The sequence below is a fragment of the Dendronephthya gigantea genome, unplaced genomic scaffold (assembly GCF_004324835.1).
Source record: "Dendronephthya gigantea isolate DGI-Jeju-01 unplaced genomic scaffold, DenGig_1.0 000000F, whole genome shotgun sequence".
Taxonomy (NCBI): domain Eukaryota; kingdom Metazoa; phylum Cnidaria; class Anthozoa; order Malacalcyonacea; family Nephtheidae; genus Dendronephthya; species Dendronephthya gigantea.
The window spans coordinates 374,775-393,578 of NW_021163010.1; the positions used below are offsets into that span (position 1 = coordinate 374,775).

At 35.6% G+C, this 18,804-nt stretch overlaps 3 protein-coding genes across 4 annotated transcripts; all 3 read right to left on the minus strand.

Annotated features, from left to right (window-relative positions):
• Nucleotides 1-74: 74 nt before the first annotated feature.
• LOC114517275 (pyridoxine-5'-phosphate oxidase-like) lies at nt 75-2,416 on the minus strand. The gene is made up of 6 exons (XM_028536953.1): nt 2,076-2,416; nt 1,446-1,545; nt 1,144-1,197; nt 940-1,068; nt 617-690; nt 75-521 (listed from the first exon to the last, which is right to left on the minus strand). The coding sequence occupies exons 1-6, from the start codon at nt 2,318-2,320 to the stop codon at nt 347-349; spliced, it is 777 nt and encodes a 258-aa protein (XP_028392754.1). The 5' UTR covers nt 2,321-2,416; the 3' UTR covers nt 75-346.
• Nucleotides 2,417-2,511: 95 nt separating this feature from the next.
• LOC114539405 (synaptotagmin-6-like) lies at nt 2,512-5,701 on the minus strand. Of its 2 annotated transcripts, none has more exons than XM_028560064.1 (4): nt 5,618-5,701; nt 3,757-4,508; nt 3,515-3,632; nt 2,512-3,184 (listed from the first exon to the last, which is right to left on the minus strand). In XM_028560064.1, exons 2-4 carry the CDS (start codon nt 4,474-4,476, stop codon nt 2,889-2,891), a joined length of 1,134 nt encoding a protein of 377 aa, XP_028415865.1. In that variant the 5' UTR covers nt 4,477-4,508; nt 5,618-5,701; the 3' UTR covers nt 2,512-2,888. The 2 variants fall into 2 exon arrangements, with proteins under 2 accessions (XP_028415865.1, XP_028415941.1); XM_028560140.1 differs by lacking the exon at nt 5,618-5,701 and adding an exon at nt 4,729-4,830.
• Nucleotides 5,618-18,801, minus strand: LOC114539308 (serine/threonine-protein phosphatase 6 regulatory ankyrin repeat subunit A-like). The gene is made up of 35 exons (XM_028559971.1): nt 18,724-18,801; nt 18,575-18,621; nt 17,634-17,717; nt 17,368-17,446; nt 17,081-17,151; nt 16,795-16,903; nt 16,430-16,521; nt 16,025-16,112; nt 15,701-15,765; nt 15,507-15,584; nt 15,147-15,272; nt 14,952-15,038; nt 14,808-14,886; nt 14,568-14,682; nt 14,111-14,193; nt 13,965-14,028; nt 13,690-13,758; nt 13,218-13,358; nt 12,901-13,012; nt 12,608-12,682; nt 12,404-12,479; nt 12,014-12,053; nt 11,861-11,940; nt 11,680-11,767; nt 11,473-11,590; nt 11,204-11,268; nt 10,923-11,065; nt 10,738-10,769; nt 10,433-10,488; nt 10,086-10,169; nt 9,742-9,887; nt 9,468-9,547; nt 9,282-9,361; nt 7,049-8,974; nt 5,618-5,702 (listed from the first exon to the last, which is right to left on the minus strand). The coding sequence occupies exons 2-34, from the start codon at nt 18,599-18,601 to the stop codon at nt 8,716-8,718; spliced, it is 2,991 nt and encodes a 996-aa protein (XP_028415772.1). The 5' UTR covers nt 18,602-18,621; nt 18,724-18,801; the 3' UTR covers nt 5,618-5,702; nt 7,049-8,715.
• Between the last annotated feature and the right edge of the window lie 3 nt (nt 18,802-18,804).

Genomic DNA, 18,804 nt, shown 5'->3' on the forward strand with positions numbered 1-18,804 from the left:
TCTGTCAAAATCACAAAATGTAAATATATTTATGACATCTTTTAACATACTGTGTAAATTCATATCGTAAAAATGAGAATAATCATTGATTAATATGTGAAGAAATAGTATATTTTATCCAGTTCAATTAAAATATAAAGCTCTACTTTTATAGCGCTATTGACGCTTCAGTTCTTCGCTTTTGGTCTTTAAATATTTCATATTTGAATATATATATATATACCGCTACTCGTTCTTTCCAATATTGTTTTTTGCACATGGTTGTAGTTATGCATACATATATAGTCTCAAACATGAAGAAATTCATGGGCCAAGCTTGCGATTCTGAATCATTGCATGCCTAAAGTCATGGAGACAATCTTGAATAAATCCAACTATCTTCACCCTCCTTCCAGCAATTGCTTTTCTCAAAAGATTGATTCTCTGAAAGTTCGTTTCTTCGGAACTGTATCCTATCATGCAGTCTATTCATTTGGCCTTGCCAAAATTCAATAATCCTCGGAGTAACGAGATATCCTCCCCTGTCATTAAAAAGGGTTGTTTCTTTCAACAACAGCCAAATTAAAGATTGTGATATTAAGAAGACTGGTTAAACACAGTTTAAAAGTAATCTTACCAATATTCAGGTTTTGGAATTTTTTCATGTTTTGCAAACTTTTCCGTTAATTTTTCTTCTCTTTCAACCAACACCTTATAGGACAAAATACAACTCACTGCATGAGATCATGTATTCTGCCAGCACCGCAAAATTGCGGTTTTTGTTAAGTCTATTTTAGACAGTTGATATACCACATTTGATGCGACCTAGTTAAAAAATGCTGCCATGCTGCTCCTTGGTTATACCAGAACAACAAAACCCAATGGATGACAAACCATCTTCCCGCAATAAATACAGAGATGGTAAACAATGTGGGACAGAAAGACATTATTTTACTTTACCTGTCTGTTTGGTATGGGTAAACTCTGGTGACTTACACAGGCACCAATCTGACTACCCAGTGGTCGAGAATGAAAGTAATTTGTTGACTCCTCTTCACTCAATTTACTCACTTCACCTTCAATTCTAATCTAAAAGACACATTTAAAATTCTTTATTACGTAGTATAACTATGGATGATGATCTCAATTATCAGTTATCTATACCTGTTTATGTAATGGCTGCCAGTGAAATACAAGTGCAGCATTTGGATTTTCTTCCTAAAAAAATAGTTAACAAGTCAGCTTCATCAGATAAACTGTGCCTCATGAATGTTTAAGTAACCTTTTGACAATTGACTGGCAGTCAGAAAGCACCGACCTATTGGGTATTTAAGAAGATCAGCTGAAAAATTAGTGTTCTTTTCTTATACTTCTTGCAATGTTCTGCCTTAAATTCTTATCATGTCCAACTGCAACCTTCATATAAATATATTATACAGTATGTATTATAATACTGTATCACTTACCAACTCTTGTCCTTTCCTGCTTTGGTAATTTGTATAAAATATAAATCCTCTGTTGCCAAAACCTTTGAGAAGAACTATCCTGGCAGATGGTATTCCAGTTCTAATTGGAATGGATCAATAATTAAATGTTGTAACAACATCTGTGCACCTAGCTACAGACTCCAGAGTTTGGCATTACTACACCCAAGATGAAATCAGTTACTAAGTCTAGTCTCTGCTGTATAGTGCATTTATATAGTGCATTAAATGCATCTAACCCTGAGCCTTTTCACAAAAAAGATCTTTTACAACTGAACCAGGGGCAATTATAGAATACCCTACCAACCCAACACTTAACAGTGAATGCCATATAGTCTTATAGATAAATGTACTTCGTTTTATGTTTCCTAATGCATGAATTGGACCTCCAGAAAACAAGAATAAACACCATCTTTAAAGAACAGGGCAATTCTATACTCTAAAATTGATCCTCTAACAGATCTTCAACATACTGCACTATTGGCAGGGTATTCTATAATTGTACCGTGTGTATAATTGATAATTCCACTCGAAATTAAGACCCTTTGAACCTTTCGAATTTATAGTGCTTAGTGCTAATAGAGATTAATAGTAAAATAAGTTTTTTTAAACCTGGTGCAGGTTGCAAGTGTCATTGCATTTGCTTCCTCGATTTTATCACAATTCTTCGCCTCATTAAACCAAATGTCAAACAAACTGATTGGATTTATTGCAGGAAGATTCTCAGTGTCTAGTTGTTTACCAGGATCGTAATCAATTCTCATCCCAGAAATGTTTGTGTCGACCATTTTGTTTGAATAGGACGTGAATAAATGTCGTTTAATGACTTGACCAATTATTCCTCCACGTGAAATCATTTAATAGAAATGAAGAACAATTGTCAAATACATAGTAATCAAAGCAAAGAAAAATAGAAAATGTGAATCCTGAGAAAAAAGAAAGTCACGAAACAAAATAACAAATAAATAAATCCATAGGATGTGCCCGCGATTCAAACTACCTCGTTAAAAAAAATACTTCATTTAATCCAATAGTATTTATTCCACTAGTATTTTAAGGAGTGTGTGTTACACCCTTGATACCATAAATATTATATATGTATCTGTTCTGCATCTTTAGCATGAATGTTAATTTGAATACGAATTTTCCTCTATTTTTTATCTTCCTTCAATACCAAAAATACATTCCGTCTATGTCTTAGCTAAATATATGTATCAATTCATTTGTATATGTATTTCCATTACAAGATATGCTCACAACGCCCATACAAGTTATTTTATAAGTATGGGCTTTTTTACAGTTCCGACTCGCTCTTACATCGCAGAGCCGAGAGCATTGTTGGAGATTTCAACTGAATATCTTGAACCTCCCGTTTGGTAAATACGAACTCGAAGTTTTCAAACCGTTATTTGTACAATTAGTGATCTAGGACAAACTATGCCACATTGCCACAGCATTTCGTGGCGAATTAAGCATTGAATTCCAATGATAAAGCCCGGTTCCAGTGGCAAACATATCAGGTCCCACTACAACTTTTCCAATTATTTCTTTGTTGTTTTTTACAGTTAAAACAAGACTGCTGTGGTCTAATAAATCATCAGGTAAATCAAAATGAAAAGATTCGTTAAAAATTGGCTCGACGCTGTGTTTCTTTGTTGTTCTTCGTACGTGAACTGTCTTGCCACCAATCATAGCTATCATAGATATTTTCACGACAATCGCTGTATAGGAAGAAAAAATATAATTATCAGTCATAAACGGTATGAATCGCTTGTCTCATAATCTCAGTAAGACAGCCTAACAGAGGTTAGTCCCCTATTCAGCCTGATCACAGGTGCGATATATTCCCTTTGCTCAACAAAGGTATTAGGTATCTTCATGAAAAAGGTACTGCCTTAGCATGTCTGTCTTCTGGATTAAAAGGGTCTGTATTAGTTGAACGTCAACGAATGAAGACTGAGTCTGTATCAAAGTTACGTCTTCTAAATAAGATCAATCTCTTAGAAAAAACACCCTTATGAACGGATCTCTCCAAGAACAATCTCACTTACATGGCTTCTTGAGGGTTCCCTCGACACCAAGCCCCTTGCCTTTCATGATGGAAATTGCCAATCTCTTCGCTGCTGGCAAATATTGCAGCGAGAAGAGAATTTCTCCGATACATGCATTCTAAGTGAAAAAGAAATTAATAATAAGCAAAATTTAAATAATCTGATGAATCATGATCATATACCGAATGATCATCACCTCTAATATAATCAAATAATTGTGGCTGGAAGAATAAGTTTCTCACCTCAACTTCACAGTTTCCACAATCTTCAATCTCACGCCAGATTTCTATACAACCTTCTTCTTTAAGAATTTGCTCATAATTTTCCTCCAATGGAAACAAAACCCTTCCGACCGCACTTTGACGAGAGAATCTATCAAAGTCAAAGATTGTGAACCTCAAAGTACGTTCTTTCAATTCAGAGAAAGGACAAAAGAAGAAAAACGTTTCGTTGAACAACGGATTTGATGTTTTTTGACGTCCTTTGGTCTGTAACTTTTTCTTTTTGTCAGGAAGCAGACAAATTTTTACATAAGGTGTCGCTGAACTGGTCGTCGAACTTCTTCGTCTTTGTCGAATTCTCTCCGCACAAACCAAATCAACAATTAGTTTTTCGTCTTCAGTTTCATATCTTACGCTAAAACACAACCTGCCAGGTCCAGTAACAATAACATCTGTATGTTCTTCGATTGCGTGCTTGTAGAGTTCTGGATCAATCATGGTAGCATCAATTTCCCCGCTGTCAGTAGAATCAGTATTGTTACCGTAGTCTTGAAACGTGAAAATTTTTGGTATGTGCGTTGGCACAACAAACCCAAATTCGTCTTTGGGATTGTCATTTTCTTTTACTTTGCTATAGAGTGTCGAGTTTTTACGAAGACATTTAAATACCACGACAATCGCTGACAACAAAACGATAACAGAAACAGCACTTATTAGGAAGATTAATATGTCAAAATTCATTGCTTCCGTTATAAAAGTTGGTTAAACATCCCCTATTTAACAAAAAAATATATATAAGTGTTTGTTAAAGTGAATCTTTCTTTATCATAACTCGTTCAGAATCATTGAAATATTGTCTGTCCTGAACTTGAGGGTATGCACGGGTCTAAATATTCCCTGTTTGTTTCAAGTATACCAATATTTAAGTCAATACGCGGTTAAAAACTTTTGGTTGTTTCCGAATAAAACCGGTATAATATGGAGCCCGCTTACTGAGTCGTTTGTGTCGCAATACGCATTAATTGTTGAAGTTGAACAGTGTCGCTTTTTTGGAACTTCGTCTCTCATAATGTTTTCCTTTTAGTAGATTATTTTATTCTGGGATTTTCTACCTAACCCCGGTGCAGCGGTGCCATTCTTGACGCTTGCTGGCCGTCTAACGTTTCTCTCTTCCGCTTGTTAAAGATAGCAGACTAGCAGTTGCTTCTCTCCCTACCGGCCTGCCCCTACTGCAGCGCTGCTGCACCCTCATATATAGTACCTCAGGCTGAGCAAGGCATTACCACTTGTAATAGGACAAAGAGTGGAAAATATCAACTGATTCATCCGCCATTTATCAAAAAACTGAGATCGCACCGAAGGTCGCAGCAAAGATTGCAATTGCGAAAAACCTCGATATAAGAAGAAGCACAATTACTTCCTTGCTCTGAGTCATACAGTTCTAATTATAAAATGATTAGCAAAGATATTTAGCACTTATTGAAAGCGGAACTAGATATTGGAACTGGTTACGCCTAAAACTACAAAAAATTCAAGGATACAATTTGAGTGCTACATTATCACATTGGTGAGAAATTGTTAGAAATTAACGGTATATAAACATCACCTCACCTACTATTTGCAGTTTAAACAAGATGAAAAATATTTGATAATTACTGCTGGTTAAAATTCCAAACGTCGATCAGTTGTATAAAAAAAATATAAGGGACTGGCAACCGGCAAATAATTCATTCCTAAGATAGTGTATTTGCTAATATTTTTATTTTGATTTGCGAAACATCAGATCATCGCGCATTAAACAAACATATTGATCTAAGGAAATACCTCCGGCTCCGATATACAGTGAATATCTAGTCTATAATTAAGTAAATCACTCACTCACTCAATGTTAAAAAATGCTCCTCCAATCTAGACAATCCATGCCAAAATCAATTCACGGCTTTTAAAGGCTCGTTGACGTTGTTATACTAAACAAAACAATTTCAATGATAATGTCACAATGCTCACCACGGCTGCCTCACACGAACACTGATGCGTGGGCCAAACAGTAACATAGCAATACTCCCCCACCTGCATTTTAAATGCATCTTTTTTCTCTTCATAAGTATAATATTTGTTTTTAAAGAGAGCTGTAAGGTTTCATGCAATTCGACACTCATATTGTGATTCAATGAAAGTTGTTTTTTCCAAATTTTAAACCTAAAATTGAACTCTGCATTAGATGGAAAGGGATGATTGGTCATTTGTTCCTATTGAGTCAGACAATGACATCAAGGGACAATTTAACATTAAAACACAAGAATAAACATTTCAAATGTTCAATGAATGGTTTTGATCTAATCTAAAGTTAGGAAAGCGTTTGGTTTTTAACAATGTAAAAAAACCAGATGGAAACTGCTAGACAGAAACGAATGCTGATGTCGCGAATGGTTGTGTTATCTCAACGATCGTGCGAGGAATATGCCATTATTCCACATATTACATTATGCATGAAGTATACAAGCACGTACTGGCCACAGCTGTTGAACGAAATTGTCTCAAAATGGCTGCGAAATTGTTATAACAGTAAAATATTCAAAACAGGATGACTCTATATAGCAGAATAGAAAAAGGAGCACCCTAACCCCAGCCCTAAGGCAGTGTTCTACATAAGCACACGATACTATAACCACATCTGTATTCACACAGCACAGAACAGCAGGCCTGTACTGCCAACAGTTTTGCTTGAAGTAAACAATCATAATAATCAAGTATGAAATTCGAAGAAATTGAAGTGACGCGGATAATTTAGCTACTTTAGCTGAATTTAGATCATGGATTATACAAAAGATTATATAACCATGGTAGATGGTCATAAGCATATCAAATAGAATTATTGCTATTATTGGGTATAACTATATTATCTCCCCATCATATACAACTATGTGTACTTCTATAGCTGATCTCTTAAAACATTCGCTATATTATTTAATTCAATGCCTGTATAGATCTTTACTGTACACATCTTTAATACAATGTATAAGATCACAGAACTCGCCGACCTTATAAAGCAATTTTTATACACTTATTATTATATATATTTAATGTTGTCGGTTTTTAGTGTTTTTGAAAACATCACGTTCAACGAGAACATTGATCAGAGATCACTCATCAAGATATTTAGACTTATGGTAATCACGTTCCATGGATTTGTCTTCGACTTTGATAATGTATAGACATATTTATACATACTCAAATACCTAAATGATTAATAACCTATGACTTTGTATAATGTTTCTAGGAGAAAATCGATATATTATACAAGCATACATACCTTGCGTGCGTTGAAAGTCAAGACGATGCTTATTGGATCAGCTTAAGTAGCTACGACCCCAGTTTTTCTCCTTGATGTGTGATGGGTCATCGAGTGTTTTCTGTTTTCTAACAAAGACTGACAATATACCTCGTAGGTGGTATCATTTGATATTTAAAATTACTCAAATATTCCTTTGTCTCCTTTTACGTTTTTTCACTCTGTCTATATTCGACATTAATTAATTTGTTTGACAAGTAAAACATTACAAAATATCTCTTAAGTACACTGACTAACCAACTACCCTTGCTGTTTACTTTCAGATAATAAAAGCGGATGTCAGGGGTTCAAACTTCAAAAACTAATTTGAGCATTCTTAAATTTTAAGTGTAGTTTTAAAAGACGTCTTTCATCGCATACGAAAAACCTAATTTATTGTTCGGTAAATTATCTCAGCTCAACAAAGCATAACCCACTCGAAATATAATCACAATTCATGTCAAGGCAGAACTTTAAATAGGCAAACAAAGCCGAGTTCCGCAATATTTTAAAATTGCGGAAAGTCCTTATACTTTCGAAAGAATGAAAACCGTTCTTTATTTTTTAAAATCAGCTTCTTATATCCAACATGCATTGATCTAAGACGGAACAAGATAAAGCCATATATAGCGACCACGCTTCACGAATAGCCAAATTGGATAAAATTGCAAATTTATAAGTTTGTGTTTTTATAATCAAACTCTTAAACACGCTATGCGGCTAAGTATACTTCCTTAATTTGAAACTATATTGTCATTTCTCTGGTAAGTAAACAACTTAAATTTGTTGGACCAACGAAAATACCTTTCTTTTAAACTGTGTATCCAATGGTTTGCTGTTGGTGTTGTAAGCAGTGTAATTTTTAAAGCTACCGCTAGCAAACACCACACCTCTGAGCTGGTATCAAAGTGAAACCACTGGTGATATTTGCTTGAGTGGAAAATGCATCAAATATTGAACACTATGCATGGCCGATATAAAGAAACAATTGAACGGAAATATCTCTAATTTCTTTTTAAAACGTCGCACAACACTAAATATTCTAGAAATCTTAATAGCATATTCGATACAGTGCATGCTAACTAGTGTAAGACGGTTGTAGGAATGTTGTCTTGATAAAAACTTATTGTTGTGACTGATCCCCAGTTCACTTACATTATACAAACGTCACGGTTGTGTAAGAATCTGCATACTATCCTAATGTCTTGTGCACAAGTATACTTCACAATCATCTTGATTGCAATTGTATACGTCAACACAGTATTGGCGAAGAGTAAAACACACAAACAAACAGAGCCACGAAAACACAGCCAAGCCAAGGAAGGTGTTTTTGTGCAGCCAATTTTCAGACTAGGCATGATATTATCTTCTACGCATGCTCTGCAAGTACCTTAGCGTCTAGGGCTTTTATTTTGCCTCCCAGGACCTGGCCGAGCACGCCATCAAAAAAGTGTCTGACACAGGTCCAGCTCTGTGTATTATCTACTCTGTACTGTGTGGTAATGACGTAATGTGCTCAAATCAAAAGGATAACACTGAAGTCGAGTCGAGAATTTTTGAATTGAATTCAATTCACACACGAGAGGATGCATGATTATCCTAATAACTTACAAAATTCTTAAATTTTAATACAATGCTATTATGGTATCCTAGATTGTTGAATTATAAGAAGGTTTAAAATTCAAATGTGAAACTTCTCTTTTTTTCTTCACAGCCGCTGCAGGAGGGTTGACTTTAGAGGCCATGGCTTTTAATAATAGAGACAAGCAATGGGCAACCTGTGGATTAGGAGCACAGGATAGGGCTGGAGTAAAACCGTCCGCATCTTCTGTAAATATGTCACTCCCTCTAGTTATCAGTTCCTCAACCACATCTTTTATGCCATTCTTAGCTGCTACGTGCAATGCTCTAAACATGAGAAAACGGCTGTGGGAATCATCGTATTGCATTGCGTGGGGTATTTTTAATATAAACAAGGCGAAGCTTCACTTGCAATACGCCAATACCTATTCGCATCTCATCGATACGGTTGACAACGTTTGATTAGGTTAATGAACTTATTACGCTGCCTGCCTGGTAGAGACGGGCATTTATTTCAGGATCTTACCAATGGTAAGATTGGGGTTGAATTTCGAAGTTTAAATTAGATGTAACACACGAAAATGCTTGGTCGCAATATTCAGAACATCATGTAACAGGAAATGAAGAAACTTACGTTTGACCTCGTGAGTTGGCGCGATTAACAACGCTATCAGGTCCTTGCTTCAGAAGTAACAATGCACACGAGGAGTTACCCTGCAACACAATAATTATCAAATGCCAAAGTTTACAATATTTCGTTAGAAGGGTTGATTCTACAACTACCGTGTCTGAAATTAGTAGTTGGTTCTACGACTCCTACCTCAATGCAAGCGAGATGCAGGGCGGAATTATCGTCATTGTTAACAAAAGAAACATCTGCACCATTTTTTAACAGAAATTCTAAAAATTAATTACATACTGCCATTTAATGATGCTTGTAATGATGATGCTGAATTTTCTTCTTTTGGTAGATGTGAACGAGTAGAGAAGTTATGAATGTTCAGAGAAGGAGACCAAATATAAATCTGAACAATCTTTTGTTCGCTCGTTAACATCAATCAAAGAGGATGTAAAAATATTTTCAAGTCACGTACCAATTGCTCCGTCATGACCTCGCTCTGCAGCGATCATTAATGGTGTATATCCATCTACGTCAACAGGGTTGATATCTCCCTCGTGTTGTTCTAATAACTCCATACATTCCACGTGATCATTATATGCTCCAGCATGCATAGCGGTCCTAAAAACAAAATATTATCGAGACTATAGTATAGGCAAGGTGATGTAAAACATGTTGTTGTAAGCGATATCGATGTTAACATAATGTGATTGATTTCCAGGTTTGCAACACAAACACAAGATTTGATTCAAATCCATTTGCGATTCTTCGTTGATTAACTGTTTCATTGCTTGATTGTTCAAAAAAAATAGAACTAACCTTTTTTTCTTATCGACTGTATTCACTATTTCATCAGTTAAAGTATCCAAGAGAAGCTCTGCACAAGAACCATTGTCGGTTATTCTAAAAAAAAATAATGAATTCACAAGACAAGAAGGAATATGATTGAGAAAGATGATATGCTCGGGAGAAATCCAGGTTGTTTTAGGCGGAGATTAGGACAGAGAATACGACATTGACTAGAATGGTGCAAGTAGGTGAATATTGTAAGCTGATGAGGGGTTTCATTACAACGTGTACAGACATAAGCCTTTGCTTGGTACCCCGCGATTATGTTTCATTATTTATTACAATTCCATGCAATAATATTACCCACGGTAACTTACACCGCACAATGAAGAGGCGAAAAGGGGTTTCCTTGAAATGTTTGACAGTTTTCGTCCTAAAAACAACAGAAAGTATTAATACTTTATATGTATAATCAACAAAAAACAACATATACTCAAAACACCTTATTTGGAACATAGTAGATGTTCCAGCTACATTAATACGATCATTCCTATTCATTCATGCCTTTTCGCAAAGTTAAACAAGATCGATATGAAAGATCTCTTTCTCAGCGAGAAACACCTCTTAAAATCTAATCCAGTAACTGGAGAAAATATTCCAGCATTTTCTACTTTTAACTCACCTCTAAAAGAACATCGACACAGCTGTCGTGGCCTGGGAAAAAAACCAACATCAAATTCAAGCTCAAATGCCAAAACATGCATAGTCATGCAATGACCTCAGGGGCTGATAAACTCTGGAAAAAGAACCCACCCTGATGGTCTGTGAGTGGGGTCTGTCTGGTAATTTAATGTTACTGTAACATACCGTTGTAACATGCCCAGTGTAGAGGTGTATAACCACGATCATCAAGAATATTGCCAGTGCCACTGACTTGTAATAATGAACCTAAAATACCAACATGACCATATGCGGCCGCGAGATGCAAAGGACTTGTACCATTACAATCTCTGAAAATATATCCGACATACATTCAATGATATTGTCATAATAATGAGAAGAAATAATGAATGTAGTATATTATGGTCGACGACTTTCACTTACTGTAGTTATAGAGGAAAAACATTCTTAATTATCACGGTACAAACCTGCTGAGGGGATCGGCTTGAGCGTTTAATAAAGTATCTACACATTCTTCATGACCATTTGCTGACTGAAAATAAAAAAAAAATTATCTATTATGAGATACAGCTAGTTTACGGAACGTTTCCTCAAAGAGGACGGCAAGGATTGTATTGGGACTGCAAGGGACGTATAGGAATAATATCCAAGGGACAGTAGAGATCCTCGCGTGCTCCAGAACAAAAAATCTCTTTCGGTAAAAAGATGAGAAAATTTTGAGAGTAAGACCGCTCACCGCTCCGTGTAAAGCTGTTCTCTGGAATACATCGTTCGCCAAAACATTACATCCTTGGCTAAGTAACAACGATACACAATTACTATGTCCATTTGCAGCAGCTAACATGACTGGAGTCCTATGAACGAAGAAAATTAAAAAAATAGACTAAAAACAAGAGACTAAACCTGTAGGCAATGCACCTGCATGATATTAATTCATACAAACCTTTCCTCTGAATCTGTTGAATTTACGACATCGGATACATTCGCATTTTGTAGAATAGTTCTAATACAGTCAGTATGACCGTTGTAAGCTTAAAATTCAGGGAACGTTATTAGCATGAATTTAGCCGGGACTCTTTGCACTGATTCCTTCTTGCATGCATCATGTAATGCTCTAAACTTACCGGCAGCGTGAATGGGTGTCCTAATCCCATCAGGAACTAAAACAGTTGCACCATGCATCAATAAGATCTCAACACATTCGCTACAAAACCATAACAAATACGTGAAATTGTGAAATATGACTAAAATGACCCGTTATAATATTCTGTACTTACTAATGCCCATGGGACGCAGCTAAATATAGAGGAGTACGACCTGTGATGACAAATAAAACACTAATTTAACAAAATATATCATGAACGAGAGCTTGAATATCTGATATCTATACCTGGTTCTTGCATGCATGCAGCTGACTACTGTACGGTATTGCAAAGAATAGAGCTACAGTGTATTCGTATACAAGTTAGACAATGAAAACAAAGATGCCCAACACTGAGCAGAGATATTTCGAGTATAATCTGTCAACAAATCATCGAGTATAATCTGCCAACAATATCACCACACGTTTCTTGCTCGACAACTCATGTTGGGTAATGATAACATGCATGCACGCTTGGTCAAAAGATAACCTGGCTGGCTAAATACATGACACAATAACATCTTACCATCACTGTCCTGAACATCAGGACTGATGGCTGAATGAAGCAGAGCATCAAGAGCTGTAAAGTGACCATTGAACGCCTAAAAACATTTGCTTGTTTGAGTCAAACATGAGCTGATAGATTGCAGAACTCATACAGTAAGTAGTTATATTATACTTTCATGCACATGTTTTCTAAACATTCATTTATAAGAAAGCACATTCTTACCGCTAAATGACACGGAGTTACTGACGGTGACCCAGAACTAGTGTTAAAAATGTCTGCAGAACAATGATCTAGTAACTACAAAAAGAAATACGAATTATATTTTTCTTCGTATTTAACCCATGCAATGCATTTCATTGTATATGGATAGAAGACTATATGTCTGCTTATTTTTCGTTGTAAATGAGTGGGCATTTGGTGGTGAAAAACGACAATATACAAAGGATTATATTTATAAAGACTCTTACTCTAAAACCTTTCTCTATATAGAAACTAACTATATCTATTTTACTAACCATTTCTATTGAGAGTTTGTTTCCTTTTACAGAAGCATAATGAATCGCAGTAAATCCTTTCTTGTCTCTCTTGCTTGCATTGGCGTTGTTCGTAAGTAAATGTTCAACAACCCTACGAAGAGGATAATATACAATTTATGATTGCATCGACAGACACACTCGGGCTCGAAGTTTTTGTCTATCAAAGTGTTTCTTTATCATACTCTTCTCCAGGTAAACTGAGTTATTAATGTATTGAGATCTCTTGAAGGTTTACAAGCTAGCTACATAAAATCTGCAATTAATATTTATAGTTGTATATCAAATAAATATCATACTTAGCATCTTCATCATGAGCTGAGGCATAGTGGAGTGCTGTACACGATTTAGAATCAGATTTATTCACGTTACACCCAGAACCAACTAATAACACAACGCTCTCGTAATGAACATGACCAGCCGCGTAATGAAGTGGTGTTCTAAATGAAGGAAAACAATCATATGCAATTAAACACTGCTGTGCATTAAGTTAGCTAATACCAGGTAATCACTTGAAATGTGCAGTTACAATATTACCCATTGAAGTTAGCTAATACCAGGTTATCACTTGAAATGTGGAGTTATAATATTACCCACTGAAGGTTACAATTTAATAAAATTGGAAAGACCACGCCCTGCATGATATGACATGAGACAAAATGTTCGACCAGTAAAAATTAAACAAGCTGGTGTCTGATCCACTCGAGGAAAAGACGAATAAAAACGGACAGTTAAATTTTTCTTTCGTAAATACTTTAAACTGTACAGTACCTTCCAAATTTATCGGCGACGAAATGATCTGCTCCGTTACTCATAAGCAGTTCAAGACAATCAACATTTCTGAAAAATAAATTTATCAACTTACTTCCCTGCCTCGTGCACCGCAGAGGATCAGAACATTCAAAATTGACAAGGCAAATGATTTGGGCTGATATAGCGGCTCGTAAAAGTGAAAACTTTTCAACTCGTTTTCGACGAGATACTCTTCCACGACAAGTTAAACCACTACTAGCTATAACAAACACTGATCTTGCGTAACCACGTACCCACTGCATGCTGCGCCATGGATACATGTACGATTATTGTCGTCCTTGTCATTCACTGATGCTCCTGGAGATAAAATATGTATTGTAAGATAATAACTATATGTTGCACTTCATTTTCAAATTAATAATGATAGAAATTATGATACCATATTGTAACAGCTTCCTGCAGCATTCAATATGACCAGCCAAGCTCGCCATATGTAACGCACTCATTCCGTCATAACCAGCTCTATTGAAAGATAACATCATCAATTATGTATATTACAACTGCAATACATCTACACAATGTGTTCTATTATTTCTTTTTCACAATTATTTTAATTACTCTACTCTAATATAAACACAACGTCAGTAGTTTTCCAAATACATAATGGTCTAATGGACTTCAGCTTTCCTGCACGAAGACGGGAGATATGGGTTGCTGATACATGTATTTCTGGCTGCGAAATACTCTGCACATGCATGCTCTGCAAACCGCAGCATGAAGTCCACTACAAATTGAGGAACACTGTATGGAAGAACGGGGTACACGGGGTATAAACGAATACGGGAATTATACAGAAACCGATATCGCTTCTGTCCTAAGAATGAGCAGAAAATTACTTTTTATGATCAGCACCACTCGCCAAAAGAACACAAATAACAATTTGTTGTCCATAATACGCTCCAAGATGAAGTGGAGTATTGCCATTGTCGTCTGGTGAGTTCACATAAGCCCCTAGAATAAAAACACATTGCTCGAGTTGAGTGCTTCGTGTGTGTGTAACAAACCATTTCACTGTTAAAATATATAAAAATGGTTAATTGAAAAACAAGGTTGACTACAAGGAGATAACTTCTTACCATGTTGAAGTAAGGTTTGGGTTCTCTTATTTCTTCCACTCAGAGCTGCTAAATGAAGTGGAGTCTGACCTTTCTTACACTATCAAAAGATAAAAATGTTGGTTCATCATTCCATCAGTGATAAACCGCAGAAAACTTTCTTACCTTGGAATTTGGAGTAGCTCCTTCGTGTAATAAAATTTCTAATGCCATATCAGCGTTTTCAGCCGCTGCAGCGTAGTGCAATGGCGTCTGAAGAAAATGATAGAAACTGAACGTTTAACGAATCTCCTTACGCAAAACACATGAGTATATCTTCATCTTGTGAGATCATTTCATAACGCAAGATGTAGTTCTTACCAAGCCTTTGTTATTAGCAGCATTCACGTTAGCCCCGTGGTTAATCAACTCCTCGATAACAACATCTCGTCCATTACAACAAGCAACATGAAGTGGAGTATTGCCCAAACTGTTTGGATTATCAACCTAGCAGATAAAAAGAGTTTCACATTTCAGGTTCACTAATATGTAAAAAAAAGATCATGGAAACGTAACGCACGTTCACAGCATGTTTTGAGACATGGAGTATCACAGAAGGTAAACGATTTGGCATGACATCTAGGCTTGATTTGACTTGCATCTAGGTTTGATTCCGGCTGAAAGCCACCCGCTTATGAAACCAAGTTTACCCAAAAACAATACGTAAAATACTGAGCTTACCATAGCACCAGCAGTAATTAATGTTTTGATGGCATTTAATTGACCTCCAGCAGCGGCAGCGTGAAGTGGGGTGTGTTTCTGAAAACATAACAACGAGAAAATAACACGTCATACAATGTATATTTCGCTAATTCTGGGAAACTTGAGAAACACTCGTGGTTAGTTAGTTCAGTAAGACAATCCCACACAGTTACCTTTTTGTCTCTGCAATCAACTTCCGCACCACTTTCAATCAGCATTTCAAGACAAGTGATATGACCTATGGAGATTTTATAAATATTTTTCACATGAAACGAATTGTTCCAGTGCAATTATACGACCCATTCACAACCCTGAGTTCTGACCGTGCTCCCCCACAACTCCATAACTGCTCTCATGTGAACTTGAAACAGTCTAATATCCAAGGGAAGCTACGTACATGCAGGTATATAAGATCACATACTCGAGATTATTCTGTGATCTTATTTCAAAATTTCTATCACTCCAGTCATGGTAAGTTTTCCTAAAGTCAATCTCACCATGATAAGCTGCCCAATGAATTGCCCTCTTATCTTTTTTATCAGAGCTGTTGACATTTGCTCCATGGCACAATAATAAATCCACCATCTTTAAATAAACAAAGCACAATTGATATTAGAAACGTGTCATCAACGTGTACACGAACGAGAGTACCAGCGGTAAAACACGACTGAAAATAGTGACATTGACAATGGGAAGTGTTCGCGTTGACAGTGGTGTTAATATAAATCTATTTAGATTCAGCAAAATTGACTGGTGTTTGCGAAATAATTCACCACAAAAAGCAGGATTGTTTCATGGAAAAAAGCTGAAGGGAGCCATTTTCATTCACGTCACAACAAAAACCCCCGCAAGGCACTATGAAAACAGTCAACCCCTGCAAGATACTGTAGAGTATGTTGTACCTGAACATGACCATTATAAACTGCATGTTGTAAACTGGTTCGTCCAGCACGATCTGTTATGTTCACATTTGGAAGATGAGGAATAAGCAGCTCTAAAAGATTAAGAATTCTTCCTAAATTTCTGATCGATTGCAATTCTGAATGTCTACCGAAAAAACTGAATATGATTGTGTGTTATGTACTGTATCATATCAGTTGATATCACAGCTAAGACTAAGAGTATCATTAATATTACACTGTACATATATTCCTAATCATACAAATAAGATCATTTGTGGTTTCTTTTATTCTTTAATAGTTCACAGGAGGATTTTGCAGATGTTTACAACAAACAGCAAAAGAACCAGCAGCTTGATTGGACTAACCTGCACATTTCACATGGCTGTTTGCTGATGCTAAATGCAATGGTGTTTGCCAATTCTTGTCTCTTGCATTAACATCAGCACGGTGTTTAACTAATGACTTCACACATTCCTGAACAAATCATTACGAATGAGTTTTCAAATTACAAGACAATGTTACTACAGTATGAGCTTCAGTACTGTACACCTGTACACACACAGAAATGATCATTACTAGCTACTGAAAATACCATATAATTAACTAAAAATGAGCAAACAAATGTTGATTCAAGCAGGGTTATTAACATACTGTGTTTCCAGAAGCACAAGCCCGATGAAGTGGAGTCAGCCATCGGGTGTCTTTTGTGTTCACTTGCGATCCTGGAAAATAAATAATAATTTGTAACATACAGTAGTGTGCGAACCACAACACTTCAGCAAATCATTTCTTGATTGGAATATTTGCATTGGAAAAACACAGGTCATCATAAAAAGATTACATATAATATATTAAGTAGCCATGCATCATTCTGCCAAAGATGTTTATAGTGTAGTGGTAATGATTTAAGTTCTGTAAGGATATAAATTGAAACTCACCATTAACAATTAGAGTGTTAAGAACTTCAGTATCTCCTAAATATGCTGCAGCATGCAGTGGAGTTCTTCGTTCATGATCCTGTGAAAAATATATTTGATATATTATTGCTAGAGTAGATGCTGAGAAAACCTCTGACAGCAGATACGTATTTACATACTAAATATCATTACACACTGAAAATCGTTAATCTGGGAAATCGAAGTCTGGCTAAATAATGTAATGGTAATGTACAAATAATATTATTAAAATATTAAATATCATTTACCAGAGAATTTACATCTTCTCTCCTTGTTATAAGAGAACGAAGTTCCACAGCATCTCCTTGGAAACATGCTTGAACTATTGGTTGCTGCAAAATAGAAATATAGAGTTTTATTCAAATTTCAATAGAATTTTCAATTAGTTTTCTTACACACAAAGGTAATTACATCATGCTAGACAACTGATAAATCAAGGTTACGAAATAAAATGAATTGATATTTTTTTGTTTTAAATATGACAGTTAAGCATAATAGTGGAAAAAGTATTTAGATCAGGCATTAAAATCTTTACTAACTTACACAAAAATATATAACAAATATATTGCAAACAATATCTTTTAAAGGCAAGTTATACTATCTGATTGACTGAAGTCAATGTGCGACAGTCTTGTAGTCATAACAAGATGATAAAAGTAAATTCCTCACACGACACTCATTAAACATCACCCCAACAACAACACAAAAATGATTCAAAAAAAATCTTTTTCAAAAATTCTAATATTTTTTTTCACAAAAGCTTTTGCGACATATCAAAATATTAGAAAACGTAACTATATTGAGTGGAATCAGACTTTTGGCACCAAACTGCATATACCAATATTTATGCATTGTCCAGCTGTGAGAGATCAAACAATAATTTCCAACATTGTAAGAAAACACATTTATTTCAAATAGTTACTGGAAAAGTACGTTGAATCAAGGTATATTTTTGTGGGTGACCATAAACCATATTTGATGCGGCAATAATTAATGTAATATTAAATATCCTATTGATATTTGATTGGTCGGAAATCGATAAATTTCATACTTACAAGTACATCGTAAACACCTAATAATAGTGCATCCTAGCAATGGAATAATTTCTCCATATATTACAAAAATGACGAATAATAACAAGGGTATGCTCTAAATTTAATTTCGTTTTTTAAAAGCGATTTTATCTCACCTCATCTGATAACTGATGAATTACCATGTCCGTGTTGGAAAAATCATCTGATGAAAAGCACAATACCGAGTGAATACAGCAAATTATACGTCAATTTTCATTGATCCATAGTTTTCTATAATGTCTTTAGATTGGGATTATCTTGTTACCTAATGCACGCTTCAAACTACCATAAAATGAGCAGCTAAAAATAATTTCACTTCGTTTTATTTTGCCAAAATTCCGCCATA

Bases quoted from the DNA above. Each gene is read 5' to 3' on its own strand.
- LOC114517275 (XM_028536953.1), bottom strand. From the start codon at position 2,320: ATGATTTCACGTGGAGGAATAATTGGTCAAGTCATTAAACGACATTTA. The intron at 1,198-1,445 runs GTAAGTGATACA...CTATTTTTTTAG, and splicing joins GCAGGAAAGGACAAGAGTTG to GAAGAAAATCCAAATGCTGC. The intron at 691-939 runs GTAAAGTAAAAT...TTGTCCTATAAG, and splicing joins TACCCATACCAAACAGACAG to GTGTTGGTTGAAAGAGAAGA.
- LOC114539405 (XM_028560064.1), bottom strand. From the start codon at position 4,476: ATGAATTTTGACATATTAATCTTCCTAATAAGTGCTGTTTCTGTTATC. The intron at 3,633-3,756 runs GTGAGAAACTTA...TTTTTCACTTAG, and splicing joins GTGGAAACTGTGAAGTTGAG to AATGCATGTATCGGAGAAAT. The intron at 3,185-3,514 runs GTAAGTGAGATT...CTTCCTATACAG, and splicing joins GGGAACCCTCAAGAAGCCAT to CGATTGTCGTGAAAATATCT.
- LOC114539308 (XM_028559971.1), bottom strand. From the start codon at position 18,601: ATGGTAATTCATCAGTTATCAGATGAG. The intron at 16,522-16,794 runs GTTAGTCCAATC...TTAATCTTTTAG, and splicing joins CAGCCATGTGAAATGTGCAG to AGCTGCTTATTCCTCATCTT. The intron at 10,489-10,737 runs GTGAGTTAAAAG...TGTTGTTTTTAG, and splicing joins GTGTCGATGTTCTTTTAGAG to GACGAAAACTGTCAAACATT.